Source organism: Phaethon aethereus, assembly GCF_964289735.1.
Source record: "Phaethon aethereus genome assembly, chromosome: 11".
Classification (NCBI taxonomy): Eukaryota; Metazoa; Chordata; class Aves; order Phaethontiformes; family Phaethontidae; genus Phaethon; species Phaethon aethereus.
This window is the reverse complement of record NC_138587.1, coordinates 17,946,727-17,974,700: the sequence shown is the minus strand read 5'-3', so window position 1 is coordinate 17,974,700 and position 27,974 is coordinate 17,946,727. Positions and strand designations below refer to the sequence as shown.

The following is a 27,974-nucleotide window of genomic DNA, read 5'->3' as shown; positions in this document are numbered from 1 at the left end:
TTGGGGGCTTCCCAAATCTGTGTTTCAGGGTGGGATTGGACTGAGTGGACCTTTGGGTTTCTGGATGAACTGGGATTACTGATTCCAGTAGTCCCTCCTGCCGTTCTTTCACAACCAAGATCTTTTTTTCTCGCAGTCTCCACATCTGCACGTGCCTGGTGTTGGCCTTTTGGTACTGTAGCTCTGAGATAGAAGTTGGAGGCAGTGCCAAAAGCAGCAGGCTGGTTGTCCGTTCCTGAGATGAATAGCCTGCTTATAAAGCACAAAGTTTCTCTGTATGTGTGTGTTATGAAAATGACCAGAATACTGAATAGGAAAACAGTCTCTCTGGGGTTTGATTGAAGACAGTAGTTCTATAAGCTAAACAGAAGAAATCATTTTACCATAAAAAATAAAATGGTTCTGTACATTTCACATGGAATTTCTGAAAACATCAGACTTGGAGACTGCTTAGAAATTAAAAGAGGTATATCTTTGGTGAACCTGTATAGCTGGATACTTAATGTTGCTTGCTTATGAGGATAAAAATCTGCTGTGGAGACTGATGGAGGTACATCATCAATAGACAGTCTGTTAAATGTTTTGTGACCTTAATTGTTTTCTTATTGTTACTAGCACTGTATTACTCTACATTCTGTAAGTTTTACTGCTTTCTGGCTCTTACTCTCAGGTCAGATATCGCTTATGTTTACTCCTTGCTCTGCTTGTTGAATCATTCCCTTGCAAGTGGCTGTAAAATCGGTAATATGTATTCAGGAACATTAGAGAAATGTGTTTTTATTGTAAAAATGTCAGAAGTGTCTAGCATTCTGTGTACAAAATTACTTTGTAGAGTTTCTGCTAAACTAAAAAAAGTTACTTTCTATTTCTTGCTTTTTCTTTGTCACTGTAATTAATCAATTTATTCTTTGATTTTATTCTTCAATTATCTGTCTACTCTCAATTTTCTTCTCTCTCTCTTTCCTTTTTCTTGTCTTTCAGTTTTGACTGTACTAACACCATTGCTGATTTGCTACTCTTAGAGTGTTACCTTCTCCCAGTATCTGTACTTGACCATCAGACACTATGAGGAGACTGGCTTTTCGAGGTGCTGGTTGTACTCTGGTAAATCTGGTAAATTATTGATTGTATGTGCACCATTCTCTCCATTCCTCTGCCTTAGGCTTTTGCTTTCCTTTATCCTAACTGTTGGTTATTCCTGCATTGTTCATCTCATTTGTGTGCTTGAAATAAATTCTGTCTCTAACATAAATGCTCTAATTATGTTGTGCTGCCATACCTTGTAAATCAGCCGAGTGCTTCCTGGAAGAAATCCCTTGATTTGGTTGGAAAATGGCTATAGGCTAGGACAGATGGATCTATTCTGTCTTCAACCTTTGAGACAGCTACAAAAAAAGATATTTTTATGAAGCTGTCACTGGAAGTTGGGAAAGAGCCAAAAACTTGTTCCATAAATCGCCATAGTTGTTGTATGGTGGTTATTCATTTGTCACTGTTTGTGTTGATAAACGGAAAACGATGGCCAAAAAGGAGGTGGCTTTTTCTACTTCTTAGTGATTGAGCCATTCATCCTACACATAAAGTGGGAGCGATAGGTCACACGATGGTCCAGACCTTTTTTTTTTTTTTGGCTTGAATCTATGACAAGGTATTTAGTAGCCATTTGAATTTTAGTTTGTTTTCTTTGTGTGTTTTTGGTTTGTTTGGGGTTTTGTTTCTTTGTTTGTTTGTTTTTTTAATTTGACATGGAATGACGTGCTTTTGCACCAGAACTGAGCACTTGCCTCTGTACAGCTCTTACCTTTAAAACAGTGGTTCTTGCTCAGTTATCCTGCATGGGATTAGGTATCAAAATGTAGATGGTTTAAGAATGTATCCTAGTAAATGCTAAATTCATCTTCATCACTGTGAGCCCTAGGCTTTCTGACATTGCTGTCATCAGTGACTATAAAACTGTAGGACCATTTTGGTTTCCCTTTACTCTTGCCAATTTTCAAAAAGCTGGTGTTTAGATATATGGTTTAACTGAACTGTAGTATTGATATTGTAGTATAGATATTGTATATCATTGTATAGATATTGTAGTATCAAACATACGTGACTCATCCTAAAGCATTGCTGATTTCATAGTTAGCTCTTCACCAGTGAGTTTGGATGCAATGCCATGAGTTTAAGAACATCTCTATTCATTATAGAAGAAGTTGGATTCCATGGGTTCCAAGAGGCGAAGAGCTACCTCGCCTTCCAGCAGCGTCAGCGGAGGAGACTTTGATGACGGCCATCACTCCACGAATATACCAGGCCCAAGCAGAAAGAGGAGGAGACTTTCCAATCTCCCAACTGTAGATCCTGTTAGTACCTTCTTATTATGCACAACTTTTTTCTTGGGGATGCTGTATCCCTGTCTGGGAAATGCTGAATTGTAAAATGAATGATCATAGGTAGCACATATGTACTGGTCCTGAATCTGCTGCTGCCTTGGCTAAGCTTTGTTTAGGATCTCATTCAGCTTTGGCTTGTTCTTGTCTCCCCAGTTTCATCTTTTTCTTTCCCATCTACCTTGTGCTGCTTTTTCTTTTTTTGCTGATGATTTTAGCAGATGGAAGGATATTGGAGAAGGAGCTGAAATCATAACGTGCAGAAATTGAGAGCTGTGTCTGAACAGCAAATGCAGCGAGAGATAAGTGGGGAATGGCATAGGTAGTGATTGCTGAAGTGTACGACGTCTCTGTTATGCCTTTAAGTTAGCAGTCTAATTTTAATTAATTGCAGGGCAGAAGAACCCCTGTCGTTGTTTTAGATGTCTATAACTCGGAGAGAATTGTACTGAATTAATTTAAATTACAATTTACTTAGAATTAGCATTGAAAGAAAGCTCCCTATGTTCAAAAAAATAAATTAAATTCTGCAGTACCTGACATACTTGTCAGGTATCGTACTAATGTATGAAATGCACCAATTTTCTCACGTTTCTGCTTTAGAGTATGCTGTGGATTGGCAGCTTGTCTTTCCCATTTTAAGCAGGCTTTAGATTTGTTACCTCCTTAAAATTTTCTCATTTTTCATTACTTTATTATTCTTGCATTTTAGATTGCTGTATGCCATGAACTTTACAATACCATCAGAGATTACAAAGATGAACAGGGCAGGCTCCTTTGTGAGCTTTTCATTAGGGCACCGAAGCGAAGGTAAGACCATGGTTCTGGTTAAGCCTTGACCCTGAAATTTAATGAGGGAGTAAATGGATATTGAGGAATACTTCAGGAATACTTTTCATAAAGTATTTTCAGGAATACTTTATGAAAAATTTAAGCTAAATTTGTCATAATATCACACCAGTGTTTGATGTGAGTATTTGATATAATTATTCAATGGGACATGCTAACATTTGTGCCCTTTTTCAGTCAAAAAGGGATACACTGAATTAATTTAAAATGTTTCTTGTGACACCTGCCTAAAACATCTATGTCTTTGACTATAAAATATTCCACATACGTGATGGAATGTAATACTAAGGGCATATCAATAGAAGTGACCCTTGGAAATGCAGTAGATAAAGTAAGAGACTGAATTTTATCTTAAACTCAGAAGATTGAGGATGAGTCTACTAATAGACCGCTGCCCAGATCTTTTAGCTGTAACAAATTGGAACTTTCTTTGTTTTATTTAGTCACAGACGTGTACAAACTTTAGTGTTGCAGTTTTGGTTTTACTGCTTGGAATATAATGCCGTTTTTTGTCATTGCAACAGAAATCAGCCAGATTATTATGAAGTGGTTTCTCAGCCAATTGATTTAATGAAAATCCAACAAAAGCTAAAGATGGAGGAATATGATGATGTGAATGTGCTGACTGCTGATTTTCAGCTTCTCTTCAACAACGCAAAGGCTTACTATAAGGTGAGGAAAATACGTATAAAGGCTCAAATTAATTGTAAAAGTGGTAGAGATATGTTCAAGTTCTCCCTTGGTTTGATCAAAAAGCTTTTCAGTTTAGCCTTTATTATTGGTAAGAGAACAACATGCATTGCAGTTATTTGCATATATTTCCATAAGGTTGACTGTATCTTTGTAAGTCCCACTATAGCAATTTTACTGTGGAAAACTGTAAAATAATGTGGGGAGGGTTTTCATGTAGTTTTCCAACAGAGATTGAAAGCAAAAAATAGAAATGTAAACTGAGAAAAATATTCCTCTATCAAAGCCTTCCCATGTTACAACAGACTCTGTGTGACATTTTGAAATAGGAAAAGATTTTTTTTTTTCCCAAAAGAAAGAGTTTATAAATAACAGCAAGTATACAGTAGGAGTGTTGAATCTTTCTCTTCCGTTTGCCACTTAATAATATGAAAAAAAGGCACATTGATTATCCTGGCTAGTGAAGATAGATTGTGAGTGTATGTGACGATGTATAACCCTCATGTCCATTTCCTCAAATGGGGTACATGTTTTATTTCAGATGTTAATCCTTCTTATTGCAGTTGCTGTAAGGAAGTGGGGAAAAAAATTTGATTAATCTCATTTAATGGAAGACTATGTTAAATACAATAACCAGTGAAATTGTATGTAGTGACTGAGATGATACAGCAAATTTAAACGTGCTAATATTAACTTTCATATATCTCTTACTTTGGAGATGATCCAAATGGCTGCTTTCTGAATAACCCAAGCAGTGTAACAAGGTGACATTCAGAAAAGCAGTGTTTATTTTGTTTATGTTTGTGTGTGTGTAGCTTTTTGAAAAACAATCAGATTTATGGATTAATGCGTTTGCACATTGTGGTTACAGTAGAAAAAGTACAAAGCTTTCCAAATCCATTGTGTACTGCTGAAGCTTTGCAAGGCACTTGCCTATTAATGTTGTCTTTTTCATGGTTTGTATATGAGGGAGAAGGACTTGATGACAGGGAAGAATGATTAGAATTTTACAAAATGTCTGCTGCCTTTATCTACAGAATAGTGGACTCAAAACTATGCCCATGTCGTAAAAATCTTGCATGTAGCATAGAAATAGGTAGCCATCATTCTAGGATGAAGGAATGTTGACATTTCCAGAGAAACATGGAGTTGTGAGCTGGCACATAAAAAAAAATCTCTTCTTTTTTCGTCTTTTGCCTTACCCATGGCAGTTCCAATGACGCATCTAAAACAGGGGTGGCTGATTCATTGTCAAGGTCTTTATTGCTGCAGGTGTTTCACTGGCAATGCTAGATTAGAATGGAAACCTTTGGTTTTTTAGTATTTTGGTTCAAGTCTTACACTTTTGGGCATCTTGCATTAATGTAGAAGGAGGCAGACTAGTGGAACAGAATACCTTTTAAATCTGTTCCTCATAATTTAACACCTGGTCTAATGTCTTGAGAATATTTAAGCCTAATAAGGTAAGCTTAAGAACAGTGCTCCTGTTGGTTTCTCACTTGTATTACAAGCTGTCAGAGGTTGAGAGGGTGAAGAAGAGCGTAATTAGCAGTAATAAAGTGACATATCTGCAGGAATACGTGAAACGGAGGTTAAGTGACAGAGGAAAGGGAAAGAAAAATACCAGAGTGGAAAAGCAGTCTTTTTGCTGGGTAGTGTTCTTCAGTAGTAATGTTTATAGGCACCTGCTTGTCTGGCGCTACCAACTTGGTATTTACAAAACTTAATTTGCTGACTAATGATTCTAGCTCTTCCAAAAAATATACTCAGATGTGTACCCAGGTGGTAGCGTGTTGTCAAGTTCTTTGGTATTTCACAGTTAATGCTGAGTTATGGAAGAGTGTAAATCATTGCAGTGCTTTCAAGGATATTGGCACATTTATTGGCATTCTTCTGTAGAAATGAATTTTCGGGCACCACATCATGGCAGCAGCATTGTCTTAAATCACATTTCTGGCATACTGATGTTTAGTCTATTTTAAATACCAGTACTGTTATGCTGCAACAAAACCTAATGGTTTTTCTAGATTCACCTAATAGGCTTGTCCAAGCCTCGACCCAAGTAATTTTATTGCTAAGTTTTCTGAAAGACTTGAATGCTTTGGAGTGATAGAGCTTGTATTTTCTAGTGCTTATTATGATTCTTAACATCTCTGTTGAAGAATGACTGAAGCAGCAATTTCCCAGTTGTGTTTTTTTTTAATGAATTTAATATCTTTCAACTAATAATTTATAGAATTCAGATAAGAACGATCTGAATTTTGAGTAGAATGTTTGATTTATTTTTGCAGCCTGATTCTCCTGAATATAAAGCTGCTTGCAAGTTATGGGAGTTGTATTTGCGCACAAAAAATGAGTTTGTTCAAAAAGGTGATGCTGAGGAGGAAGACGAAGATGAGGAAGGACATGACAATCAAGGCGCAAATTCTGAATTAGTAAGTGTGGGCATGACAACTGCATTTGGAAGAAGCCATGGCTTTGTATGTCAGTTGACTCTGAGAGGGAGATTGGCCTCCATATCTGAAAAAACATTAAGTCTTTTCATAGTTAAATTATGCCCCAAAAGGTATTTCTTGTACAAGTTTATTAGTTAATAATCTTACAGCGTGGTATGTGTGTTTCACTTTTGCCCAGCAAAAAAAGTTAGGAGATTTTCTGATATGGATAAAATATGGTTCTGTTTTAGTTGAAACTAATATTATGCGGGCTTGATATCATGCCAGCATTGAGGTTTGATGCAAGCGACCTTCGTGTCTGATGACATTGTTTTCCAGCGTGTGTACCATTCAGTTAGTGCAGTTGTTCCTGGAGTGTTTTATAAGCCAGATATGATGATAGGAAGTTTGGGCTTGCCTGGTTTTTGTGATGTTGGGATGCATGTTTTCGTTAATGTTGACAACTAAGTCTATTCCAACAATATGTAATGTATGTCTGACAGTCTGCAGTGTAAATGGAGATTAAAGTCTTCTCATGTGCTTTACTTAAATCATAGAACCATAGAACAGTTTGGGTTGGAAGGGACCTTAAAGATCATCTAGTTCCAACTGCCCCTGCGATGGCCAGGGACACCTTCCACTAGACCAGGTTGCTCAGAGCCCCATCCAACCTGGCCTTCAACACTTCCAGGGATGGGGCATCCACAACTTCTCTGGGCAACTTGTGCCAGTGCCTCACCACCTTCATAGTGAAGAATTTCTTCCTTATATCTAATCTAAATCTCCCCTCTTTCAGTTTAAAGTCATTACCTCTTGTCCTATCACGACATGCCCTTATAAAAAGTCCCTCTCGAGCTTTCTTGTAGGGCCCTTTCAGGTACCAAAAGGCTGCTATAAGTTGTCCCTAGAGCCTTCTCTTCTCCAGGCTGAACAATCTCAACTCTCTCAGCCTTTCTTCATAGGTGAGGTGGTCCAGCCGTCTTACCATCTTTATGGCCCTCCTCTAGCCTCACTTTGCCAAATGCATAAACAATGTTGTTTTCAAAAGTTCCATCCATGTTTTATAGCTGATTTTTTGTCTTTGAAAAGTAAATTAATATATTTCAGTGCAACTTGAAGCACTCCACTATGGCTGCTATTAAAACTTCTTGTGATTTCATTTCTTGTATTAGTCATCTCCAGGTTACCTGAAGGAAATTCTTGAACAGCTTCTTGAAGCTGTAGCTGTTGCCACAAACCCATCAGGACGTCTCATAAGTGAACTGTTTCAGAAACTTCCTTCTAAAGTGGTGGGTATTTTAATAATATTGTTTGTGTTCGAAGTTGGAAACCTGGACATTTATAGAACTGATGTTATACGTTGTATGATGGACACACTCAGGATGCAGTTCTTTGTTTCTGTCTCATCAGTGGCAAACTCCAGCTGTTTTTAGAGCTTCCCTCCCTTCTTTGCTCCTACCCAGTCGTTCCCAGCCCTTCATTGCTGATTGGGGCTTTCCCTGTTCTGCCAGTTCAGTTAATTGGATTTTTTTGGTGCAGAGTTTTTAATCTTTTTAAATATGTCTGATGTCACTGTTTTATTTCAGGATGTGGCGTAACAAGTTTAACCAGCAAAATAAATACTGTGCAGACCATCACCATGTATTTGGCTTTCAGACAGAACTGTTACTTTATGTCAGTTTATTGTTGAATTATAATTCCTTGTATCTGCCTTATGATCTGGCTTCCCCAAACTGAAGCCTAGTGCTATGTTTATGAAGCTTACACTGTTCTTATCTGCAATTCATCTAATAGTTCATTCTATTCTTAGAGCTATTAGAACAATAGCTTTGTGACTGTTTATAGTAATACATAAATTATTTTTGTTTTCCAGCAATATCCAGATTATTATGCAATAATAAAGGAGCCCATAGATCTTAAAACTATTGCCCAAAGGATACAGGTACAGTATGAGCATATTAATGTGCCGTAATATAGCCTTGTTTAACAGTAAGCATTCTAAAATTGTTAGAAGCCAAAGTTCATGGTGGTAGGAAAAGCAGTGTGGTTTTCCCCTGCTACTTAAAAATCTGAACACTATGCTGATTTATGTTCTGTCCTGGGTTAATGCTGCAGAAGTAGCTGTGTTGAAGATCGAGCATTGTAAACTGTAGTGTGCTGGCATTGAGCCTGAATATCTTGAGTTCCTTGATGTTTAATGGTTTAAAGTAATTCCTTGGCAAGTACTGCTAATGTAATACCTAATTGAGGTATTGAAGCCTGGTCATGCATCATCATCACCTACTTTTGTTCTAGTGTTATAAATAGATGTTTTGTACTGATGCATTTTTCATCTTATTTCTCCAGTAATTTGAAATATTGTTCTGTTATTCTAGCATTTTGTATAATAGTGAGGGATAGCACATAGACTAATTGAACTAGAGAATAAAGGTAAAATAACATTGAAGAACCCTTTAAAATTCAGATAATCTAATGTATTAATTATTTTTCTTAGCTTTCTTCTTTGATGACTTTTTCAAGATACTTATCTGTTCTCTTTATAAATGTGTTACTCTTTTTCTGTAAATATTCCCTTTATTCTATATGAATTCTTTTTGCTTTTCACTATTGACTTATTTCTCATGCTATCTGAAACCCGTTCTGTTGTTTGTTGTATAGAATGGAACTTATAAAAGCATTCATGCAATGGCCAAGGATATAGATCTTCTGGCAAAGAATGCCAAAACCTACAATGAGCCTGGATCACAAGTATTCAAGGTTAGTTTCAGTTGTTCGTAGTTTGATCTCAGTTCAGATTTTCTTTACTACTTTCTGTGCTGGTTGATCCCTAAATGAACCTTTAGTGTGAGGCCCTAAAGACTCGTTTGCTTTTTTTTTTTTAAATAGCTATTAGTAGCTTTTCCTTTTTTATATTGTTTTAGTATAGTTGGAGTATATGATTTTTTTCAATTAAATTTTACTTCAGGGTATGAGTTGCATGACTTCTTTGGAGGAATGGAGGATCCCTGTACTTGTGATTGAAGTTCAAACGGCTGAAAATACAGGTTCAAGTGATAGTAGTAGTACTCAGCTGTCATCTCTTTCCAGATTGCAGGAACTGTTTATGGTTTTCATCATAAGCTTGAAAATCAGTCTCATGCCTTCTTTGCATAGTTTTTGAAGATCCTCTTCCTTTTAGCCATATTTTTGTGACAAAATTGCACCTCCTGTCTTCTTCATGCTTAGTTCACCAGCATTTTGTGTACAAATTACTAGGTTGCTGTTTCCATGTACTCTGGAAGTAAGAGAAGTTCAGTGGTAAATTATTCCTTTGTGTGTTCGATTTTTAAGGACTTTGTAGTAAGACACCATCTGTATGTATAATGTTATTATGTAAGTGGTTCTTGGACTTTTCCAGTTGCACTTCTGTTTGGATTGTAGTTCCTAGTGACATTACTCACGCTTGTAACCTCAGTCAAAACTTGTAGTCTCTATTTTGTGAACTGTTACGCCGAGTATCAAGTCCACAGGTGTAGAATGAGAGAGAGCAGGCACTGTAAAGCTTGGTAATGGTAGTAACCTTTTGATTGCAAAGGCACAGAAACTCATTTGCTGGTTTATTTCGAAGTGGTATTCATGTATATTTGCAAACTGTAGGGGATTTTTTCTTTTCTTTATTTTTAAAGGATATGACAAAAGACGAGCCCGAAGTTACTCAGTTATTCTATTCAGTTTTCACAGGCCACTGTGGGTCTATTTCAGGCACACATTGTTCTATGCTTCATTTCTAATGCAAAATTGTTTTCTATCTAAATGTAAAAGCCCCTTCATTTTTTTTTTAGATTTTTAGATAGATGGATGTACCTGACTAACATTTTTCACTTTCAACATTAAACAAAAAAATTCTTTTAATTGACAGGATGCAAATGCGATTAAAAAAATATTTAATATGAAAAAGGCTGAAATTGAACACAGTGAGTTGGCCAAGTCAAGTCTCCGAATCAGGTACTGCAAATAGAGTTCTTTTGATAAACTCATATAAAAATCTCTATAGGCATTCTCTTAATTTTGCTGTGGAGAATATAGTGGTAAATAATTGCTTGAAAACTTAGTTTATTGTTGTTTTATAAGTTATAAATCATAAAATAATTTTTGGAGGGAAACTTTTTATTTAAATACTTCTGTGGTGCAATATTTCTGTGATGTACTTGATCATGAAAAACAGTGTCAACAGATTTTTTTATAACTTAAGCAATGGCCAACTTCCACCATATGTGTTTATAAGTTAATAACAGAAGAGGAATGGTGAGGAACAAGGTGCGTTGTTGTGCTTTGCTTTACAGAAAATCCTGAATATTCTTGAACCTTGTTAGGAACTGAAACATAAGAGCTCACAGTTGATTAGGTAGGGGCAGAAACATAGGAACAAGACCTCAGGCAAAAGATATTTAGAAGGAAGTCCACATTATATAAATCCTTGTTTGAAAACCAATTTCTAGCTATGAATAGAGGCACAGGACACTGAAGATCTGAACTTACTAATCAGTGAAGCATAGATTTGGTCCTGAACAGGCAGGTATAGAACACTGTTGGTAGCTCTATTTGTTTCATGGAATGACTGTTTTTTTAGGAAATAACATCTTCCTGTGAAAATTCATGGTGTACAGAGAAGTGATGCACTCACTGTAGATGTTTCTTATCTGAAATGCGATTAGATTTGTTCTTGTATGAACTTTTTACTTATGAGTAACACTCAAAAGTAGGTTTAGATATTATTTGCCAGTACGAGCTGTGTCATTTATCTAAAAAATTAAAGCAACATCTTGCAAGTCATCCAAGGAGTTAGAAAACTCTTTACAAGGTGGACTCTATGTATTTGAGCTGTTTACTGGTATTTGGTGCTGGAAAATAACTGCTGTCATTTCCTGCAAAGGTTTGTATGGTACAACTGAAAAAACTAGCACTCCCTTGCTTTACCAAAAGGCAGTTTAAATTTTGTTGTTGTCTGAAAAATACGTAGATGGTGTCAGTATTAAAAGTATTGCCCAGGATTATTAAGTGCGAAAGAAATAGAAGTTACCTGATTGATTTTTTCCTATTGGGGGCTTTGAGACATTCAACATAAATAGTTGGTTTTCTGGCTCATCTGTTTAGTGTTGGCATGCTTCTTATGTTTGGGTGAATCATTCCTAGAGCATATAAAAATATAAAATCAGAAATACTGTTAGGGAGTAATTCCTGACACGTATTTTAATAATTTTCCTTCTTAAAAGTATGTGTAGTGCCAGAACACCTTGATTCTACAGACACTGAACGTACATATGTGTTTGCTTTGCAGTAATTAGAATTACATACAGGCATAGAGGTTTTCTATTTAAATTGTGATTTTATTTTTCTTACTCTGTTGGCCATTGGTGAAGCTCAGGATGTCACAAGTGTGTTTCATGTTTAATTTTGAGTCTTAACAGTTTTTCTTCAAAATAAAGCTGTTTGCATAAGAAGGGTTGACAGATAAATCACAGTGGTATTTGTTAGTTGAATTCCTCCTTTACACTGCCAACCCATTTCCACTTCCCAGCTACCTTATTCTAGATGTTCTCTTACGTACCGTGTTGTCAATAGACCTGCAAATCCTGAAGTAATCTGAATGTCAGAATAATTGACAGCTCCCTTTGTTTCTGTAACTTGGCAAAAAAAAAATTATAATGCCTGAAGCAGGCTACAATAACATTGGGCTGAATGCAAAAAAATTTGGACTGAGAGAAAAGTATCACAAAAACCAAACCTTTCACCTGCTGTTCTGCATTTCACTGGTTGCTTTTTTTATCAAACCATTATTCTTGTTTGTTTGTTTCTTTCTGCTGAATCTGCATCACAGAATCCTTATTTTTTATTTAAATTCCGAACTGCTTAATTGTCTCAGGAAGGGGGTCTCCTTTACCAGTTGCTGACTTTGGTAAAATACCCCCATTAAGTTCATTTAGAGTTAATTTACTGTATTTTTCTTCTGAATTTACATCTGTTTTCCTTTGTCATTGATGGATCAGGCTCAAATTCATCATAACGCTAATAACCTAAGTTCTACAGACATGTGGCATCTGTGTCAAAAATCATGCTTTTATATTGGAGAGTTTGTTGTGTCCTTTGTCATATTAAATTGCTCTTTGTTGGTGCATTTAACTGTCCTCCCTTAAATAAAGTGACAAAATAAAGCTGCTTGACAGTGTGTCAAGCAACTCGACAGTGATTTTGTTAGGTATTGATAAAATGTGATTGGATCTATATCATTAGCTTTATCTGGATGCTAAGGAACATTTTGTTGGCTGCCTTTACTGCTATTGTAGGCTAAGCTATTAATCCTCAATCTAAATGTTACCTTCCTCCGACTTTATAAAAAGAATCGACATTAATGCTGGAGCACTGAATGTATCCTAGTATTACTTTACTTTTAGCTTGAAAACATTTTTGTATCTGTCTCTGAACCTTTTGGCTGATCTATCAAAGTAATTCTGTAAAAAGCTTTATCCTTGCTGCATCTTTTCTTGGGTCTAAGGTGGGCTTCTTTTTTTCCCCTTTCCTTGGCTTGTCTCTTCTGCCTTAAGGACTCCATCAAATTTGACTGCTTCCAAGCTGACAGGTCCTTCCTCACAGGGTAAAGGCAGTGTTGGTGATGAGAGAAATTCTTCTAACAAATATTATCGGTAAGTAAATTTTGGACTTGGAGGAAAAGCTGGGTCATCATCATATGGAAATACTAAAAGTTAAAATTTTGGGTGTTTTGTTTGGGTTTGTGTTTTTTTTTGGTTGTTGTTTTTTTTGAGTTGAGAATGCTCTTCAATATTGACTCAAATACTTTCGAGATTCAAATATATTTCAGTCAAATATCTATTAAGTCTGATTCAATAAGTTACTTTCCCATAATTTACTCTTCCATGTTTGATTTTATATTTAACATTTCAAAACACCTTTCTGGAATACTCTGTATGCAATTATTTCTTTAGAAATGTTCTGAAGAACAATATGTTAAGCTTCACTACAAAATAAAGCAGATGAAAAACATCATGGAAATATGTTGTAAACCTAGAAAAATTCTATTTGGAGACTAAAAAGGAAAAATAAGTAGGACTAAATAATTAAGAGATGGATGGTGGACACCAATGAAGCCTGTAAACAGAAAGCGTTGCATTTGGGATGCATTTGGAGCAAACTTGCTGACTAGACTGGATTACTGGACGCTTTCTGGTTTGTTCTTTCAGTTATCAGTTGAGAATTTTGGTACCTAGCAGACGCGTTGTGTCTACAGTCTGTGGGTTACTGTCTTGAAACTATACTACTCCTGGCTCATTCCCTGTGTGTATACTCTGAAACCATGGTTTAACACAGCAGCTGCAACAGTCTTTACGGGATTGAACATTTGTACAGAGTCGCTGTCATTTTAAGCAACTCATCTGCTTTTTCCCAGTCTTCACTTTGCTCCCACAGGGCAGGGCTGAGCCCATTGCTGGAGGTGCCTAAAGAGCTGACCAAGTAAAAAAGCAGAGACTGTCAAGTGTAGCCTACAGTATAGGTAGCTGTGGCCCAGGTTTGGGAGAAAAGGGAGGAAGAGAGGGATGCTGAAGAAGCCTGTGTGAGACCATAGCCAATGTGGACGCTGGTTTATTCCACCTAGAAAGCAGAGGAAGCTGCTTCACATACAGGCACTCTTGTGTGCTGAAAATGCCTCAGGTGGGGATGGAGGAATGAGAAAAGGTAGCATATACAGCTTACAGTGCGCTGAATTCCTGCATGTAGACAAATCCCTATAAAACAGCATCAAATAACAAAGTTACTAATTGGGAGGGACTTGTTATTGTCCCCTTTGTCCCCCCAAAATTGCAATATTCAAGTATTCAAAGTAGGACAGAAGATCGGTAGCTTGAGCTCTAGCTTTCTGATTGTGTGTCCAGTTTTTTGGTTTGATGGACCACCTCTTAAAATAGTGGCAGACTCATGGGTTGTTAACAGTTTGTCTTGTTAAGGGCTGCAGTCTTTTCTTGCATAGTCATGTCTGTATTCCTGATAGTGTAGGCAACTGTCATTGTGACTGTTAATGGTTAACATGATAACCCTCCTTTTTTTTTTTTTAATTTTGCACTTTTTTTTTCTCTTTTATAGTAACAAAAGATCAGCCCAAGGGGATCGTTTATCAGCAATAACCATGGCATTGCAGTATGGATCAGAAAGTGATGAGGATGCAGCTTTGGCTGGTAGGAAATGAAATGCAGTTTCTCTGTTTATTTTCTTTGATTAAAATGTTTGGAATAAGCAAAACCATAGAGCTCCTGATACATTCAAATATCTTTATTTATAAAATACTTTGCAGTGTTTCCAAACTCAGCATGTAATTCTGTTAAATCTAATCCCGGTTTCCTCAGAGTACGAATTTGTAAATGTACAGCTGGTAAGATAGGATAGGCCAAACTTGCTTGCATGTTTTGAATTTAATGTGTGTGTTTCCAAGTATACTTATCCAAGCTTTAGGAAACTGTTGCTTGCTTTTATTCCTTCTAATAAGAAACAGAAGAGAGTTACAGTGCTGCAATTATTTGAGAGGTCTCACTTGTACTCGCTCACAGTGGCTTGTTCTCTTTTGCTCTCTTGTGCCATTGGGTCTTCTAAGTACCTGTCAGGTTTTATTTTTTTATGGTGAAGATAATCTATATGCAGCATAAGGATAGATAAATGTTAGCACTTAATTTAGAAATTTCTGGTCTAGCAGTCATGAAATCTTTTATGAAGGTTTGTGTTAAAACAAAAGCACATAGAAAGCCATGCCTTCATACAGCATCCTTAGTTTCATAATAAGCATGCTTTAGCATTACACTGTCAGCATATATGCTGTAATATATGCATTATATCAGATATTTCAGGATTGGTCATAAATTGTCATAGGTTGTCTTCTAAATTAGCCTGTCTTGATAGTTAAATTCTCAGTAAGTTCTTTGCATTCATCTCAGAGCAGGTTTCCAAAATGTTTTTCTACCTATACCGTTGTTTTATTTTTTGTTTACATTATTTCTGTATTGATGTGAAATGATGCATCTCTTCAATGTATATTTTTCAGGCATTTATTTCACACCTGGTAATTGAATTGCACTCACCACTGTTTTCCAGTGGATGGATATGCTGTAGAACTTTTTGGATTGTTTTTGATCTTTCTGCAAGCAAAACATTTTTATTCTTGGTTAGCCCAGAGTTCAGTTACTGCTTCAGAGCAGCGGCTTTCTGGGAAGCGTGAGCAGTATTTATTAGCTTGGTTCAGTGTGATTGTTAGCTGCTATTTTTGCAAATTGTAATTCTGTAAAAATACATGCTTTTTATGTCTTTATATATAGATTTAAATTCTGGAAGTGAGTTAACTGCTTTCAGGTGCCACCTTTACTATGGACATTATTGTCATTTTCATGGGGCCTTTCGCAGTCATCTGAGATTTTTGCCTTTCTGCTGTTGAAGCTCTATCTTTATTGCATTCATTTGAGAGGCACTGTCAATTCTTTTGTCAGACCTCTGTCACCCTTAAGATTTTCTGTCCCTCCAACATACTACTTGGACATCCTTATGCTTTCAGTCTCTGGATGAAAAGGATTTTTATTTAAGCCAAGTGGTCTTTCTATTAGTTGTTTTGGTATCGCATCTTTTTTCCTTTCTCTAACACTCACTAAAATAAATGAGAACTAGGCTGCATGACTGAACTTTAAGAGAACTTCCTCCTTCTCAGTACAGAGAACTAAATCTTTATGAGCGTCTTTGATTGTAGCTGTTGCCTAAGCAATGATCAACATGTGTTTCCAACTTGGAGTTTATGCTTACAGTTTCAGAGGGTGTCATGGTGTGATGGAGCTTGTAGAAGATTTCCAGCCCAAATGTACTAGGACATGGACAGCTTCTGCCACTCCCTTGTTCCTCATTATGAATCTGTAAAGGCAGGCATAGATGGTCATTATGTATTACTTATAAATAAGTATTTCATTTTGTAAACAAAGCTATTTTATTTATTATTTCATTTAGAAATGTTTTAAAACTGGATGCTGCTTTTGGTTTTTCTAGCATCTATCTTCAGTTAGACTTCAAGCATTCATTGTTGTCTAGGTGCTTTGGGACTGCAAACGAGACAGTGTTTAAAGCAAATTGCTGAGTAAAGACTAATTTTCTTTTATATACATTCAAATACTCTCCTCTCTGCTCTTTTTCTGCCTCATCATGGAGTAAGAGTACATGTATATGATATATGCATTTATATCTGATAATAAAGCTCAGTTCCAGTTGTAAATTAGGTGGCTTCTTCCTTTTGCAGCGTAGTCAATTCAACATCACTCTATTAGGAAGCTGTCCCTTCATTAGGAAGCAGTCACTGTGGTATGGAATGAACAGCAGGAAATGCAGTTTGTTTGGAACTGTTGAATGGCATATATTTTGTGGTTGTGGTTTACTGCGGGGTTTTTTTTTCTCCCCTGTAGCTGCTAACTGTAGTTGTGGTAACAGCTGCATGAAAGAGGAATAACTGACTGTTAACTTTCCACTGCCAGGCATGTGCTTGGTGGGGATATGGGACCTGGTGCTACTGCATATTAAAGAATCTACAGTCTTGCATTAGATCTTTCCATAGAAAATACGGATTTTTCTGTCTTCTTACCTGAATAATACATTCTTCTTCAGTTCTTAAGATAACAGGTTTCATATTAGGAGAACACTATCATTTTCTGAATGTGTAAGAATATATAATATTTGACACATTGCTTTTAGAGAACATACACATCATAATGAAAATGTTTATAGCTGTATTACAATACTATGTAAACGCTTTCCTTTTAATGCCTGTTTAATTTATTTAGATTTTTATTTTAGGGAATGCCTTGTGTTCTACTTTTAATACAAAGGAAGTACATTTCTTATTTAGGGTATTGAACTGCTCTGTTGCTGGCTTCCACATGTCAGAGAACAGCAATATACTTCACTAGTTTCTTATTTTTTCTCTTTCATAAAAACAAGTTCTGTTTTTTCTATTCTGTTTCTTACTTTTTGATGGAGCACTCAGAACTGAACTGTTTGAGTAAACAAACTGAAATGAACTGTTTGAGTAAACAAAACCAAAGACAGTATTTTGCTGCATAATCTGTTTTGGAAACTTACTTTACCTGACAGCATTGTCCTAGCTGTTAGCATTTATCTTCATGTTCAGGTTGATATGTTAGGTACAGGAAAACATAGTGCTACCTCCAATCTTCTGCTTCTACCAGAGTTTTTCTGTCCAGCTCCTGCTTTGCTGGCTACTGTGTAGTAGATGCTAGGCCATTAAGTGATGCTAATTTGGTATATGGGTACATAATTAGGCTAATTTTGTGTGTCTTCCCTGAATGAGTAATGAACATCTTCATTATGTGTTTGCACATCTGTGGATGTTTGCTTGTGTTTCAGCTTGCATCTAACTTGTCTGGTAGGTCCCATACGTCGGACGCTCACATAGATCTGCAGTATCAGACTGCAGAGGAAAAACGATAGTACTATGTTGTTATGCAGTCAGAATGTCCCCTGGCTTTGTCATCATTTCGATATGTCTTTTCTGAACTTGGATAGAAAGCTTGAAACATTGCCAGCCTCCACTGTGCAATAATGAAAATGCCAGCTGGAAACTTGGCGTGAGTGTGAGAACTGTCTTTGTGTAACTGAATTACCCAGTGTGTCCTCTGTCAAGCCTTCCTCCAAACTTTAACTCATATGAGGGGAAAAAGGGTGAATGATTTAACTCTAGTATGTGGAAAACTACATAGATTTTATGTTGTGTCTGTCTGCAAGGTACAAATTACACTGTTTGTGTTACTGAGAAGCTTCGCAGGGTTGGCTGTTTATTGCTTCCCATCCCGTGTTTCCACTACCAGTGTTTTTTCATTCTTGTTGTGTTTCTGTTGCTCATGTAATGTTTCTTCTAATTTTATCTGCAGTAAATGTTGGTTCTTCACAGCATTTCTTTCATTCATCCTAATCATGAAGCATAATATATGCTTCATATAGATAACTAGCAAAGTTTGCTATAAAATCTGTAAATACTTTATTATTAAAAGTTTATACTAATTATATAATACTTCTAAAATATTTATTTCTCCTTTGTTTTGCTGCGTGTGTTAGAGGTGCACCTTCAGGCTTTAGTGTCATTTTTTTCTGCTAAACTTCGTCATTTTTTAATTGAGCTGTAACTGATATGGTCTAAAGGATTATAGAAGATTTGAAGTCACCTTTTTGATATATATGCAAAAATTAATTTTTAATTTGTCTGTTTCGCTTAACTGGCTAGGCACCTTTGAAAATTCCACATATGCTTTGTCAATTTGTATCCTTGTAGTGAGCTCTTGTCAGATAGCAGAATGGCAGCAGTTCAATATACAAATGAGTTTGGCACAAATACTGGTATTAATGGTTTGGTGGGTAGGGACAGACATAGCTGTTTTATAGGTAGTGTGTGGTTGAATAGTCCTGTTATGTAGTCTCGTACATGAATGCTTCTCAGCACTTGCAGGTGGCAAGGGTGTACTACCAGTGACAGAACTGAAGTCTCACCTGATAAGAAAGATTGCAATACCTAGATAAAGTGCTTTTTTGTCAGCTTGAGGGTCATAAGATATATTTGTGGTGTTCTTTTCTGAGGTATGAATGTGGCTGCCAGAGAGTGGCTGTACACCCTTGATTGAGGGACTGCCTTTTCTACTGGTTTAGATTTTTATCCATTTGAAAAGTCAACCAAAAAACCCACTCTGAGTTGTCCTGCTGAGTTTCCCATTTTTCCTTTCTCTCTGTGCAGCTGCTGCTCGTTATGAAGAAGGAGAATCTGAAGCAGAGAGCATTACTTCCTTCATGGACACTTCTAATCCTCTTTATCAGCTTTATGACACAGTTAGAAGTTGCCGAAATAATCAGGGCCAGCTCATATCTGAACCCTTTTTCCACTTGCCCTCCAAGAAAAAGTATCCTGACTATTATCAGCAGATTAAAGCACCTATTTCACTGCAGCAGATCAGGTAAGAAAACAGAATGCAAACTAATTCTGGTAGGAGACTATTCAAGGGTTTCTTTTGTTTCCAGAATCCTGTCTTGTGGGCAAGTTGTTGATACCTAATGCAGTATATACTGTCTTTCCTCTATATTTGGTTGCTTCTTGTTTCAAGTCAGTCTGCATCAGTCTTTTGATCATCTTTATAGATGGCTGCCATTGGGTTTATTTTCCATGGAGTTTCATTTGTAATGTGCCTGAAAGGTTGCCATATCAATAATTCTGAAGGCTAGGTGGGCAGCAGAGATGAAAGCTTCTGCAGAAACCCCTATTATTCTCTTTCCTTGACCCTGATGGCTTTGTTACCTCTTACTGCCATGTTTCTAAATTAATAGTCTTCAGTAATGTGAATTGTGGAAAGATAGTTGCAATTACATTTCTTTTGTCTAGGTCACAGTATAACTGTGGAGAATAATTATTTTCATTCATGATGTAGCTCATCTGGACTGAAGTACCAAAGCAGTACATAAATCTGTGGGCGATGAAAGGTTCATGAACTGGCAGAGTGCAGTTGTTGGATTAAAAACCTGAGTAAAAAGAAGGGAGCAGTAGCCGCCTTTGGTCTTGAGTGCATTAATAGACCTTAATAGCACTGACCAGACTTGGGTGGCCCTGGCCTCCTGCCCAGTGGCCCCTGGGGCTCCAGTCCCTGTCTGAGCTACATGGGAGGAGTGCTGGTCCTCCACGTTTAGTGAGTGAGGACCAGAGCCTAACACTGTTCATGGGTTTGTAATCCACTCTGATACACAGGTCTGTAAATTTTAGTTATGCCATAATATGATCTGCTAGACTTGGTGTAATTGTTGAATAAGTGGTGTCTTTGTGTCTTTGTTAAATTGGAAAACAACAAAGCTGCCTCTTTTTTTTTTTTTTAACCTGTCAGAGTGTGTTTTGCATGTGCTGGGGAACAAGTATGGAGCTGCCACACTGGTTATCTATCCATCAGTGGCTTTAAAGCATTTTTTCTTATGTCTTAGTACAGCTGTTGGCTTGGCAAAGAAAGTGTCTTGTCTTGAACAAAGCACAAAATGTACTTGATGGAAAAAAAAAAAAGGTGAAATTGAGAAAAATCATTGACAGTTGTCAGGGAGCTTTTTGTCTGAATGTACCGAAGAGTATCGGCTCATTTATGTGTAAACAGATTTAATTAGGACAGGCTTTCCATTGAAAATATACTTGGTATCAGTTATAGGACAAATACTTTGCCATAGAGAGGCAGCTGCATTTCTGCTTTCCTTACAGTGTAGGCAGGTTGCATCTGGCTATGTGAGCAATACAGAAATTGCACACAAATGTATGAAGAGCTGTAGAAAATTGCCTCAGAGCTTAGAAAATAAAAAAGGACAGTCTTTTTAGAAGTAGTGTTGTAGCTTACGAGTTAAAGTATGGTATTTATAATAGTCCAACTTCTTTTAGGAAATTCTGAAATTCAACTGTTCTTTAAATTACCGCATAATCTTCGCTTCTTACTATACCTAAAAAGCCTTGAAGTCATGCATATGTGTGCTTAATTGATTTGCTTTAGGGAAAACTGAAGCTAGCATGGTTTTACTGATACTGCAAATATGTCTTTAAGTATTCAAAACTGCCATTCATTAGGGGTGGAGGTTTTTTGTGGTGTGTTGTTTTTTTGGGGGGGGGCGGTATTGTTGGTGGGGTTTTTGTGTTTTGTGTTTTTGGGGGGTTTTTTCATATGTAGCTACACAGAGCAAATCTTCTGGTCACAGATGGGGACAGAAAAGGTAATTGTCCTAGTGAAAAGTTGAAGGTGTTGGAGTAAAGCCTGGCATTACTGTCTCATCTGTTTTACTTCGGCATCTGGCTGCATAGGCTATTGTGCCAGAGTGCTCTGTGAAATGTGTGTACTTCGCAAGTATTACAGCTAGTCATATATTTCAGGAGTTTGTGTGTGTTAAATGCAGGAAAATCTTTACAAAATAATATATGATGTCTAGAGGGACAGTATGGCTATGTTTTGTTTTAATGAGATGTACATTATACCTATCCCAGCCTCTTAATCACTTTATGAGTGTTATGAACCTCAGTCATTTGAGCCGAGTGCTGATCCCGAGCTGTTCCTGGATACAGGAGGTAATCCTGCAGAAGGCTTTAGTTTTCTGCTCATTTCTTCCTGACTTGCTCCTTACAGAATCACAGGATAGCTGAGACTGGAAGGCAGACCATCCAGTCCAACCCCTGGCTCAAGCAGGGTCACCCAGAGCCAGTTGCTCAGGATTATATCCAGTTAGGTTTTGAATATCTCCACAGATGGAGACTCCACAAGCTCCCTGGGCAACCAGTGCCAGTGTTTGACCACCCTCACAGTGAAAAACCACCCTGCCACCAGGTGTTCATACACACTGATGAGATCCCACCTGCCCCAAACAGGACAAAACACAAAGCTGTAGAACAAGAGTATCCTATTTAAAAAGAAAGGCATGACACTGTGAAGGCTGTGACTTTCAGGTGTGGTAAAAGCACATGGTGCGGAGGTTATTTTGTAAACTTAACACTGCTGGTGAGAAGTCATTCTGTAATTATAAATGACCGGAGGAATTGTTGGGAAATACTGCAGAACATGTTCAGTTAGCCGGTATGTAAGTGCTAGATCCTGGCATGCTTACAAGAACTGTGTTCCTTATTAAATGTTACAGCATTAGTAAGTATGATCCCTAAGGCAAGTGGGTCAGGCTTTTCTGCACCAGAGGAGGGAAGCACTCCAGGGAATTCCCTGGTAGCAGTTCTCTCCTAAAACACGTGTGAGAGCAGTGTGGGTGCATGGGCAATGAAATCGGTATCTTCACTGGCACGTCCCAGTGTCTTGCACTCTGAGGTTTGAAAAAGTGTGTGGATCTCACATGAAACATGGTTTTGTGTGATGTCTACTATCCGAGGATTTGAAATGCATTTTTCTTATGAATGTCCATCCTGTTGAACAATTGTCTGCAACACAGGAATCTAAACGTTACATTTCACTGCACTGGGATGTGTTGAGGCTCTCCTGAAACTGAAATTTGTGGTGGCTCTTGTTGCCTTTGGATTAATTATTAATTATTTGAGCTGAACTTACAGTAAATACGATCTGGGCAAGCATATTTTGCCTTATAATTCAACTATTTCTAGTAATATGGCAAATAAAGGAGTGGCACTTACCTTGAAATAATAGAGACTGCTGTCTGGGTTAAAGCCTGAATAGTTTATAGAGGTGGGTTTTTGTTTTGGTTTGGGGTTTTTTTTAATTAACAGCTTAAGCCCAAGACAAATTAAGTTCTTAATTTAAAAAATTTGACATTAATATTTTATTATTACATTGACTTTGGAAAAATAGTATCTCACTGTGTTAACAGTTTGCTTAAGTTATGAATGAGCCAATTGGGAAAATATTCTCTGCAGAGAAAGAAATTATGTTTCTAATATTGAGAACACCTTGTAAATTTTCACTTTATCTGGGATTTAGCTGTTCTTTCATTCCTGTTTTCACTTAATGTGATTTAGTATTTGTTGTGTGTTGTACAGTTTTAAAATCTTCTGTAGGTATAACCAGTTTTCCTGCCTTAGCAAGTGCTTTCAGTGCATATTGTATGTATGGCCTTTATAAAATCACAGCATGTTTCTGCTGTTGTTGTCAGGCCTTTCATGAATTAAACTGTGAATGTAGGTTGCTTGCTTAAAATCAGATGGGCTACACCTTGCTTATTGGGTTGTGGATAAACACATGCTGATAGAAGGAAGGTTTTATTTCCTATTAAGATAGTCTGGATGATAGCTCATCCTTCCTTTTTAAGACAATGGTTCCTGTGATCTTCTGGCTCTAGGTTAAGATTTAAAGGAGTAAGATAAAATTAAGCTGCTTTTCTTCACTTGCGAGCTACTGGGGTTCTCATCTTCTCCATCAGCTTAAAGATTTTGTTTCTACAGGTTCACGAGAGTAGAGAATTGGTGCACATACAGTGATACATTTAAGACTAATGGCAACTTCATGTGTTTTCTCTGCTTTTTGGTGCTTCAGAGTTGGACTGCTGCATTGTAATGTGCGTAGGTCACTGCCTAAATACACACAGATGAAGCTAGTGTGGGATACCAAGGCTATGCGGAGCAAGTGGTGTATTTTTAGATGAAGCATGTGATAGTGGTGTTCTGGGGTCTGCATGAGCTACTTCTGTCTCTGGGAGGAGACTTAAAGCAAATCCCAGATTTGTTTGTGTCAAGTGGCTTGGGATCTGCTCATATGAAGAGTCACCAGTTTATTTTACCATATCAAAAAATCATACAGGACCAATTTAGAATTCTTTTTTTGTAAAAAGAAAATTGTTGAAGGCAGGATATATTCCTTAGGAAACACTATTGCCTTGCTTGTTCTGCCTGCAGCTTGCTTTGAATTTGTTCTGCTTCAGAGGATATGACAAATTCCCTCTTTTCTCAGTTTGATAAAACTGGCACTTAAAGATACGGAATTTGATTGAGCAGGATCAAGATATGTTACTAATAAATAAAATTGATACGTAGTATCATGCTGACAGTGTTACTTCATAGATTCTGAACTTACGTGTGATAAGGGTGTAGAGGTGTCTGTTGGCTTTAATATCTCAGGAGTATGGTTGTTGATGTTGAGTTTTTTAGTCAGTGTAATCCTAGACCATCAGTGATTCTTTCAGGGCATTGCTGTCTTCTGGGAGGTGAAATAGGAACTTCTGAGTGATAATAGGAAGAAGCAATGTGAACTAAAGAAGTGGTACTTCAATTTAGACATACTGCTTTGGGTTACTCTTTCAGAAAGCTGAACCCAGACCTCATGCAGCAGCGATCAAAATACAAACTTTCAATTCTCCAAATTATTAATTTAATTGGAAGACTAGAAACTTTCACAGGTTTTATTCTTCCTGCTGTTCAGTCTTTCAAAGCTTGTTTTAGTTGTCTGGAAGAAAGCAAACATGCCAGAGTTGCACAAGAACGTTTACATGCTACTAAAATTTAAGCAAAATTTGAGCCGAGAGTTGAAAAGCAGGAATGTTGCGTGCTCACTTGCTTACTTGCAAGAAGATGAGCTGCAGAGTAGATCTTAAGAAGACTTTAGCTTTGTTCTGCCTGCAGCTTTCTTTGAGTTTGGTGGTTATGATTTCTGAAGCATGTTTCCTTGTCCTCTACCAGTCATCTTTATCAGTAAAAAGCAATAAGACATTTTAGACATTTGTCTTAAGTAGCTTATATTCAAATATGAAGCAGCTGTGGTAGTCTTTACTTTATTAGATCCTTACTAGAGCCTAATTCTGGAAATTTGTCAGTATGAGTTGTCACTTGGAAACAAATTATGCTGATGCTGTCTACACCCAAGGGCAGAAGAAAGTCTGTTGGACAGCATTTCTCTCCAGTGCTGCTCCTTAATTGATTTCTACGCAGGAATTTTTTTTCTACACAGGATTTTTTTTTTTTTTTTATTAAAGTTCTTGATTTCTAAAGTAGTCTAGCAGACTTAGGTACCTTTTCCAAGATGCAGAATTGCCTTTATTTTTGTTTTCCATTAATCCTTTGAACATTTGAGTCTATTTCATAAACATTTGTAATAACATCAATAAATAAGGAAATTACTGCTTGTTTGCACACTTAATTACACTACATGCCTTGACAAATTTGAATGTTCTTAAATAATTTATTTTGAAAAAATTAAAACTCACTTCTGATGTTTTTGATAAATATGAGCTTATTAGTTGGGTTTTTTGATGCAAGTTTTTTAAGACTTTCTAGTCTCTGGTTTTTTTGAGTATTTTTTTAATGATGTATCAGCTTTTGTAATAGCAACAAGTGTTTGTGCTGAAGTCCTGTAATGGCTTGTCAATATTTTGTTGGACTACGAGAATTAATTTCATACGTTTTACTCCATAGAATTTGCTTTCTGTACCAGAGAGTGTTCTGATCAGCTGGAGAAGATGGACGGTGATCTGTAGTGTTTGTTACCAGACAGTGGCAAGAGCATGAAGTAGACTCAGTGTTTACATCCTCAGTATTTATGAGCATATGAATTGTATGCTAGTGGTTTAGGGCAAAATAATCCTGAATTTAATGGGCTTTTTATTTTGGTTTTGACTTTTTTAATACCAGTCACATATTCCTTAACATATGCAAATAATTGTTGCTGGAGTTTTATAAGGCAGAAATGGAGGCTGACTTTGCCTTTTCTTCATGGCAGTTTAATTGGTACCCAAACTCTTTTGCTTTTGGGGGAGAGTGTGTTTAGGTGGTGGTTGTTGTGGTGGTGGTTGTTGTTGTTATTATTATTATTAAGTCATCTAATGAAAATTATATTGGTAACTCTCCTTTTTTTGTAATGGTGAAGTGAGTGAAGCTGACAGGAAAGCTTTTTGATTATCTGTTGCTTCAGTTCGAAATACTTAAAAGAATCTAAAAAATAATGCATAAAAGTTTGCAAGATACTGATATCTTAAAGCCTTAAAAAAGATATGTGAACCTAAAATGGTTTTTAAATGAGAATGGCAACCAGTAATTTTCTCCACATCTGACATTTAGGATATTTGTCCAAAATTGTTTTTTGCTTGTCTCATAGTCATTGAGGATGTACTAGTTCTTCAGATCTGAAAGAAATGAAGAAGAAATACGCTACATTTCAGTAAGGTGCATGCAGCTGCCATCCTGGCGACATGCAGTTAGTTGGATGTTTCCTGCAAAATGTTTTTCCATCACGACAGCTTTACAGACACGTGCACTTCTCGGTAGCTTTTATAGCAGTTGCAGCTCTGTGCCGCATTTAATCCAACTTCCTCATCCTTGGCTGACCAGTGAAAAGTCCCGTTTAGCGCAAGTTGAACATAGTTATTCTTTGTTTGCTGGTTCAGCTGTAAGGTCACATTGGCGGGTAGGGTTTGGTACTAAAAGATATTGTATTTATTTTGTGGTAGTGCTTATGCTCCATCAGGCAGGTTCACATTCAGCTGGGTGCTGTAGAAACCAGGCTGGATTTAAAGGTGGTGAGCAGGTAAATGTGGTGCGTAACCAGTGGATGCAACAGGCAAGCGGGTCAGGAAGGCGGTGTGAAGGAGTATGACTGAGTTTTGCAGTTGTGATAGGGTTTGGCATTTTTTTGTTGCTGCAGATTACTATTTTCTGTTGTGTTTAATGAGGTATTGGAAGCTTTAAAAAAGTTTGCTAAAACTTTCACCAAATGTGCAAGGAAGTACTAGAAAACATATTAACTTATTGGCAAACTGAGTGCACTGATTCATCTGTTTAGTGTACAAACAATGACTTTTTTTTGTTGTTAGTCCTATTCTAACTGTTTTCACATGAAGCACGCTTCTATGGGTAGCATCAATCAACAACCAGGTGGTTTTAAAAGAAGGCGACAATTGGAGAAGATGAGTGTGAGAGGTGTTGGGCACTTTTGTTTCTCACTGAAAACGAGTGGAGTTGATGTCGTGTAGGGAAGGCGGCGCTTGTGGCTGTGTGGAGCTAACCTGTTGCATTGCCATCATACCCAGGCCCTGCAGGTCGCAGCTGAGGTGTACTGGAATAGTCTCAGCAGGTTGTGCTTCTGCCTCTCTGTGCCACATCTCATCCCAGCATGAAAACAGGACTTCAGTCTGCACAACTTTGAAGAGGGCAGCTTTTAGAATTATCAAAATAATTCTTTAAGCAAAGATATGTTTGCCTAATATAAGTGGAAGACATTACTGCAGCATCAGGAAAAGAAAATATGTTCCTGTAATTAAACCTCTTTGGATATTGATTTATTGATAAAATGAAGATGTTAAAGAACTGTTTTGCAGCGTATAACTTGAGAAATACCGATCAGATATTCTACTCTTGCAGAACAAAACTGAAGAACCATGAATATGAAACTTTAGATCAGTTGGAGGCTGATCTGAACTTGATGTTTGAAAATGCCAAGCGCTACAACGTTCCCAATTCTGCCATCTATAAAAGAGTGCTGAAAATGCAGCAGGTTATGCAGGTATGTGGAGTAGAACAATCAAAAGGATATTAACTTCATATGTGAACTTATTTCCCTAATGAATATTTTTCCAAAATTATTTTTGATTAGACATGTATTTGCAGTAGTATTTTCTTGCTTAAAGGGAAGTATGGGAATGAAGAGCATCATAGGGTGATTTTTCTTCAGCATGCCTTCTGCCTCTGTGACTCCTTTTGGTCGCTTTTATTCCTTACTATGACTCTTAACTCAATTAAGTTGTGAGAAAATTTTGATGTGGCTTTTTTTTAGGGTTTGCAGGTAATTGGAAGATGCTAAAACACTTCAGGTTTCATTAAGTGTTCCAGCTAAGTGTTCTAGTCTGAAGTGGCATTGTTTTCAAACTGATTCCTCAAAATTTTTTCTGACAGTTAGAAAGAATTATACTACTGTTTTATGTCGGCCAACTTGTATTAAATATATCACTGGAAATATTTTGGTGGTCGTTTAGTATCAAAACCCATCGTTGCATCTTTCTTTGTGCATCTCATCTGTTCTGATGTTTAATATTGTTCTGGAAATGTCCAGCAGTGAGTTTGACATCAGGGATTTCTTTTTTTTTTTTTTTTTTTTTTTTTTCA

At 37.0% G+C, this 27,974-nt stretch overlaps 1 protein-coding gene across 16 annotated transcripts in view; it reads left to right on the top strand.

Annotated features, from left to right (window-relative positions):
• Window positions 1-1,062: 1,062 nt before the first annotated feature.
• Window positions 1,063-27,974, top strand: part of PBRM1 (polybromo 1) — a gene marked incomplete at both ends in the record, with an annotated part of 60,277 nt that continues 33,365 nt past the window's right edge. For 5 of the 16 annotated variants that reach the window (XM_082004773.1, XM_082004762.1, XM_082004772.1 and 2 more), the window contains 13 exons: window positions 1,066-1,104; window positions 2,196-2,351; window positions 3,091-3,188; window positions 3,752-3,899; window positions 6,209-6,352; window positions 7,525-7,641; window positions 8,226-8,294; window positions 9,011-9,109; window positions 10,251-10,336; window positions 12,934-13,032; window positions 14,486-14,577; window positions 19,164-19,380; window positions 27,234-27,375. In XM_082004773.1, coding sequence (XP_081860899.1) covers window positions 1,066-1,104; window positions 2,196-2,351; window positions 3,091-3,188; window positions 3,752-3,899; window positions 6,209-6,352; window positions 7,525-7,641; window positions 8,226-8,294; window positions 9,011-9,109; window positions 10,251-10,336; window positions 12,934-13,032; window positions 14,486-14,577; window positions 19,164-19,380; window positions 27,234-27,375 — 1,506 coding nt within the window. Of the gene's footprint in view, window positions 1,114-2,195; window positions 2,352-3,090; window positions 3,189-3,751; window positions 3,900-6,208; window positions 6,353-7,524; window positions 7,642-8,225; window positions 8,295-9,010; window positions 9,110-10,250; window positions 10,346-12,933; window positions 13,033-14,485; window positions 14,578-19,163; window positions 19,381-27,233; window positions 27,376-27,974 lie in introns of those variants that run through there. The other 11 variants (XM_082004775.1, XM_082004771.1, XM_082004770.1 and 8 more) reach the window with 7 other exon arrangements.